The sequence below is a fragment of the Primulina tabacum genome, chromosome 8 (assembly GCF_025594145.1).
Source record: "Primulina tabacum isolate GXHZ01 chromosome 8, ASM2559414v2, whole genome shotgun sequence".
Lineage (NCBI taxonomy): Eukaryota > Viridiplantae > Streptophyta > Magnoliopsida > Lamiales > Gesneriaceae > Primulina > Primulina tabacum.
The window spans coordinates 12,070,795-12,077,622 of NC_134557.1; the positions used below are offsets into that span (position 1 = coordinate 12,070,795).

General features: G+C 37.9%; 1 protein-coding gene across 1 annotated transcript; it reads left to right on the forward strand.

The window, feature by feature from the left end:
• The first annotated feature begins 1,932 nt into the window (after window positions 1-1,932).
• Window positions 1,933-5,472, forward strand: LOC142553760 (tyrosine-sulfated glycopeptide receptor 1-like). The gene has a single exon (XM_075664245.1). The coding sequence runs from the start codon at window positions 2,063-2,065 to the stop codon at window positions 5,300-5,302; it is 3,240 nt and encodes a 1,079-aa protein (XP_075520360.1). The 5' UTR covers window positions 1,933-2,062; the 3' UTR covers window positions 5,303-5,472.
• Window positions 5,473-6,828: the final 1,356 nt, after the last annotated feature.

Sequence of the window (6,828 nt, forward strand, 5' to 3'; positions counted from 1 at the left end):
AACGTCTGTGTGTCAAAGACTACATACACATGTTTTACATCTTTGTGTAACACGGAATTTAAGTGGTGGTGGTGTGTGTACGTGAGAACTGATCTCTGAAAACTACCCGAAAGTGTTCTCACATACTGAGGGAAATATGCTTCTAAAACTAAGCTGATAACATGTTAAAGTGTTCCCTCTGGGCTGATTGCTTCTTCAAAGCTGATAAGCATTATGCGTGCCCTCTCTGTATTTTATCTTTTCACTCGTCAATTCTCATCATCGTCTTCACTGAGCTTCGGCTTCTATTTATAGGCGTTTGGCTGAATGTACAGTGAGACTCAATGAATGAATCCGTTGCAGATTGAATTTGTTCCCCCAAATAGATATCTGGAACATTTGGCTTTAAGCGCTACTGCAACGTCTCTTATTGTACCTTTATCGTACAATAGCTTTTGTACCTTTGTGCATAACTGGATTAAGCTTGTCATATCTTCAAAATGGTTCGCTCCTAACTGATGTTATGAACTGTTCTTGAACTGGTGAGGTGAAATCAATTGACTCGTCAGCTGAACTGATTTCACTGATTCAGTTGAACTGGTCAGTTGGACTCTTTATCAGTTGAACACTTCATCAGTTGGCCAGGCTTCTGAAGGTCTTCGGCTGAACCACCTATCAATTGGACAATCAGTTGAACTGATCTTGATAATTCAGTTGTACTGGTTCAGTTCGATCAATCAGTTGACACTTTTAGTTTGCGTCTCAATAGCTTTAGTTCTTTAGTTTAAGCTTGGTAACTGATCAGTTCGAAGCCTGATCAGTTTCAGTTTCTGCGCACTTAGGTAAAATCATTAGAAAGAAATAAACAAGTTTTGTTAACATCAAAATCAAGATTGCAAACGTGAAATATTCCAACAAGCTTCTATGATTGTATAATTCCTAATTAAAAAATCAATTCACAAAAAAGATATAGTAAAGATCAATAGTTTTCATTCAAAAATTCAATGACATCTGAAACTACTAAAATATATATATATATATATATATATATAAATATTAAATATGGATATAAAAAAAATGTCAAACTTATTTACCCGAGCAAAGTTTTGGAAAATTAACTTCTCCATTCTCAATGACAAATAAAAAGGAAAAGAGTTTCGCCATTTGTACATATAAATGTATAAAAATAAGTGATATTAATTAATCGTTTTTAATAATTAAACAATATTCATCTGGGAGAGGGAGATGCTCTTTCAAAAGAGAAGTTTGATTACACGCTCAAAATAGGCAACATAAATAGATAGGAATAATGAGCAAAAGTCAAACATCTGGGAGAGGGAGACGTCTTAATGTGTCTAGTTGCACACCGTTGCTTCTGGTGGGTCAAATATGCCGCAAATCGGCCTTATGTGGGGACACCTTTTCATAAAACTAATATATATATATATAATTTTGTTATCCATCAATTGTATCAACTTCTGTATAAACTACTGAGTTGTTACTTAATTATTGGATATGATTAAATATATCAAAAAATATATATTAATTAGATGAGTCGTTGCACATAGAAGTAAGTATGATCGATAAACATCTCATTATACATATATATATACGAGTATGTTTTTTGTGAGACGGTTTTACGAATCTTTATCCGTGAGACAGGTCAACCCTACCGATATTCACAATAAAAAGTAATACTCTTAGTATAAAAATTAATACTTTTCATGGATGACCTAAATAAGGGATTCGTCTCACAAAATACGACCCGTGAGACTGTCTCACACAAGTTTTTGCTCATATATATATATATGTATGTATATGTATTTATGTATGTATTATGATAATGACTAGGTGCAGCTGCATCAACTAACACGCTTTTACTTTAATACATTATAAGAATGCAAATGGCAGTGTATATATAATGAAAGCCAATTAGCCGTCTCAAAGGGCTTTTAAAAGTAAACGCTATCAATGGAGAGCTGAGCTTTTAATATTGCTCCATATATGTCAACATCACCCACTCTCTTCTAGGTGGGATTGACTTGATCTAATCTGATCTTGGATCAATGAAAACGAACAGAATATGATGATTATGATCAAACTGATTTTGAAGGCTACAGAATCGAATAGAGCAGCCATGCTCTTCAATCCTTCTTCCTACTTATCTCTTCAAAATCATAACCATTTCTTGAATGTAGTGCTGATTATAGCATCCGTGATCAATTCTTGCTATGGATCCTGTAATGAGCTTGATCTCGATTCTTTGTCATTGTTCAACCTCAGTGTCTCCGCTGCGCCTCCTTTGGATTGGTCTGTTTCGGCTGATTGCTGTGTTTGGGACGGTGTTGGCTGTGACAGCAGCTCTGGTAGGGTCACCAGTTTGTGGTTGCCATCCAGAGGACTAGTGGGCACCTTACCTACTTCTATTCTCAATCTTTCTTCTCTTTCTCTGCTCAGTCTCTCTCACAATGGGCTCTCTGGGCCTCTTCCAGATGGGTTTTTCTCATCCTTTAACCGGCTTCGGGTTGTCGATTTGAGTCTTAATCGGCTCACGGGAGAGTTGGCTATGTGGGATAAGTTGCCTGCTGGGATTCAGGTGTTCAATCTTTCCAGCAACCACTTCCTTGGGAGGATTCGGTCTTCTTTTTTCCAGGCGCAGGGGTTGAGCTTGAGGAGTTTTGATGTAAGCAACAACGGCTTCTTCGGATCTATTCCTTCGGATGTTTGTGGTTTTTCCCGCTCGCTCCAGAGGATTGATTTCTCCAACAATGAGTTTGCGGGCGCTATACCACGAGGTTTCGGCTTGTGCTCGAATCTGGTGAGTCTACGGGCGGGTATCAACAATTTCTCTGGCGAGGTGCCGCAGGATGTTTTTGGGTTGTCGGCACTGGAGGAGCTGTCCTTCCCGGGCAATAGGCTCTCTGGATATATTGATGAAAAGATTACCCAACTCAACAAGCTCAGAATCCTGGAATTGTATGGTAATCTCTTCACAGGGAGGATTCCTGAGAACATTGGGTGGCTCTCCAACTTGGAGGTGCTGAAGCTTCACATAAACAGGCTAAATGGCACAATTCCTTCTTCGCTCACGAATTGCACGAAACTGACAACACTGTATTTAAGGGTCAACTTCCTGGAAGGTGAGATTTCCACTTTTGATTTCTCAAGATTTTTGCAGCTAAGGTCAGTTGATCTGGGCAACAATAACTTCAGCGGGGGCTTGCCGGAGAGGCTCTTCCAGTGCAAAACACTCGTCGCGCTTAGGCTGGCAACTAACTCGCTAAGTGGAGAGATTTCTCCCAGTATAACGGCTTTGCAGAATCTGTCATTTGTCTCCCTTTCTAACAACAGCCTAACCAATATATCAGGTGCATTAACGATCCTACAAGGCTGCAAGAACCTCAAAACACTGACCCTCTCCATGAATTTCTATCATGAACCACTGCCCGTTGATGAGAACTTCACCAGCTCAGACGGGTTTCAAAATATCCAGGTATTGGCTTTGGGTGGGAATGCATTCACTGGTGTAATTCCAAAGTGGCTAATCAAGCTAGCGAAGGTCGAGGTTCTTGATCTTTCGCATAACAACCTAACGGGCTCTATTCCGAGTTGGGTTGGAGGTTTCCAAAACCTTTTCTACTTGGATTTATCATTCAACCTACTTTCAGGATACTTCCCGATGGAATTTACTACATTGAGAAGGCTGGCATCCCAGAAAAATTCGGATGAATTCGACAGCAGTTACTTAGAGTTGCCTGTGTTTGTTCAGCCATATAATGCCTCCAACCAGCAATACAATCAACTCACAAACTTACCACCTGCTTTATATCTCGGTAATAACAGTTTATTCGGTACTATCCCGTTAGAGATAGGTCAATTGAAGTTTATAGTAACCTTGGATCTTAGCAATAACAGTTTTTCTGGCAGCATTCCGGACACGATATCTAATCTTACAAACTTGGAGAAACTGGACCTCTCAGGAAACCAACTTTCTGGCCAAATCCCAGCTTCGCTTCGAAATCTCCATTTCTTATCTTTCTTCAGTGTTGCATACAATAATCTTGAAGGTCCCATACCCACAGGGGGGCAGTTCGACACATTTCCTAATTCAAGCTTTGAAGGGAACCCGGGGTTGTGTGGTCGGGTGAAGTCTTGCTCTGGTCAATCGGACACTACAAGTACTTCAACAAAGCGGAGCGGGATAAGCAAGAAAACCATTGTTTTACTGACCCTTGTGATTTGTACAACTATTTTTACTCTGACTCTGATATCATTCTGGGTCTTTTCGAAGAGAAAAATCCAACCGAGAGATACGTCAGAAAGAAACGATCTAGAGATAGTGTCCTTCAACTCGTCTGGAGTATTTCCCAGGGTTAGTGAGGACAATAGCATAGTCATATTGTTTGACAACAGTAAGAAAAAAATAGAGGATCTAAAGATAAGTGACATCTTGAAAGCCACAGATGATTTCAATCAATCAAATATAATCGGTTGTGGAGGTTTCGGCTTGGTATACAGAGCGATTTTGGCGGATGGCACTAAACTGGCAATCAAGAAGCTTTCTGGAGACATGGGTTTGATGGAAAGGGAGTTCAAAGCGGAGGTGGAAGCATTATCGACAGCCCAACACGAGAACCTTGTTACTTTGTTAGGTTACTCTATGCATGCCGGATTTAGGTTGCTGATATATCCTTATATGGAGAAAGGGAGCCTGGACTACTGGTTGCATGAAAAACCTGATGGAGCATCCCAACTTAGCTGGCCAATACGATTGAAGATTGCTCGAGGGGCTAGTTATGGAGTAGCTTACATGCACCAGACCTGTGAACCACACATTGTGCACCGCGATCTGAAGTCCAGTAACATCCTTCTCGATCATAACTTCGAAGCTCGCGTGGCAGATTTTGGGTTGGCAAGAATGATTCTTCCATATCGGACTCATGTCACTACTGAATTGGTTGGTACCCTTGGTTACATCCCACCAGAGTACAGTCAATCCTGGATAGCCACATTAAGAGGTGATATTTACAGCTTTGGAATTGTCCTGCTTGAACTATTAACAGGCAAGAGACCTGTTGAGTTGTTCAGGCCCAAGAAGTCGAGAGAGTTGGTTGCATGGGTACATCAGTTGAGGAATGAGGAAAAACAAGAAGAAATCTTTGATCCTCTCCTCAAAGGCAAAGACTTTGAGCAAGAGATGCTGCGCGTTCTCGATGTCGCGTGCATGTGCGTAAACCAGAACCCCATGAAGAGGCCGACTATAAGAGAAGTGGTCGATTGGCTCGAGAATGTAGGCCCCTGGCAGCAGACTTGTACCAGCTAAACCGCAACAAGCTCGACGCATTGGCTCATAACTCTAAATTTGTCATTGATATGTGAATATTCGTTTCTGATTTTCGGGTGATTATTCTCCCATGTTAGAGATTTCTGTAGATAATTTTTGAAAAACGAAAGAAATTAAATCATAGCAAAAAGCATCAAAACATTAGCATATTTATCAGAATTCCTAATATCACATGGAACTGTATAAGCTTCCCCTGCTATCCGTTGAAAGAATAAAGTCGTTTTGTATCTTAGCAATCACATGCAGATTTTGTATCCCCTCACAAAAATTCTGGTATTCCATCCAATATCCATTTATAAATTATTTATTAAAATATATACATATTAATTTTTTTTATTTAAATAACTTACTTCATTTAGCATCGTATCTTCTAGAAGGACGAGAGACGTGGAAACAATTGATTTTGAATTTCCTTGAATAAATTCTGATGTTTCTTTACGCATTTACTTTCAGTAATCTATTTGAATTCTTGTTCGTTGCTTGTTGCTGTTGTTTGTATTTAAACTCATTCCACTTCCGCAACTTGGTTTAATCTTTGTAACATAATTCATATCAAATAAATTTGATACTTAGCAGTCAAGAATCAGTGTTCTAAGTTAAAAATATTTTTAAAAAGTAATAATTTTATGAAAAGAGTCTATTCACCGCTCATCCAGACCACGTTTCTTGTTTATTTCGATCCTAGCAAATTAAGTATTTTACATGGGCAAAAACTTGTGTGAGACGGTCTTACGAGTCGTATTTTGTGAGACGGATCTCTTATTTGGATCATCTATAAAAAGTATTATTTTTTATGCTAGAAGTATTTATTACTTTTTATTGTGAATATCGGTAGGGTTGACCCGTCTCACAGATAAAGATTCGTGAAACCGTCTCACAAGAGACATACTCCTTTGCATGAATCAAATATGATAATAAAAATATCATGGTAAATTAAATAGCACACACTTAGTGATAATTTTTATATCATATATAACAAATAAATTTAATTTTTATAAATTTTAAATTATTTATTTCATGATTAAACTACTTAAACTAATTATTTACACCAGGAAAACGTTACAAAATTTGTAGTTTTATTTTCGGAGACAATAACGAAGGGAAATTGGATTTAAATAAAAGATAATTCACAGTATTGACCTGCATTTTAAATTTATTTTCCACATTAATGTATTATCTAGTTGCATCGGTTCGTACATGTAAACATCAAATAAATTACTATTATAATAATTTTTTAATGTGACAGATTTATTATATTACAATTGTGATTAAAATAATTAATTGACATTTTAATCGTGTCGTGCTGATAGTGAGACCTGAAAAGGTTGAATTCAAACTACGAGTGCCATCACAATAGGTTCAATGGCTATTTTTAATTCAGTTTTTTAATATATATGAGGTCAAATATGAACCTAACATATTTAAATCTATAGTAGCTGTTGGATGTACATTTGGGGTAATATTTTTGTTGTAACATCTCCTTAATCAGTTGAGAAATACATGAC

Bases quoted from the DNA above. Each gene is read 5' to 3' on its own strand.
- LOC142553760 (XM_075664245.1), top strand. From the start codon at position 2,063: ATGATGATTATGATCAAACTGATTTTGAAGGCTACAGAATCGAATAGA.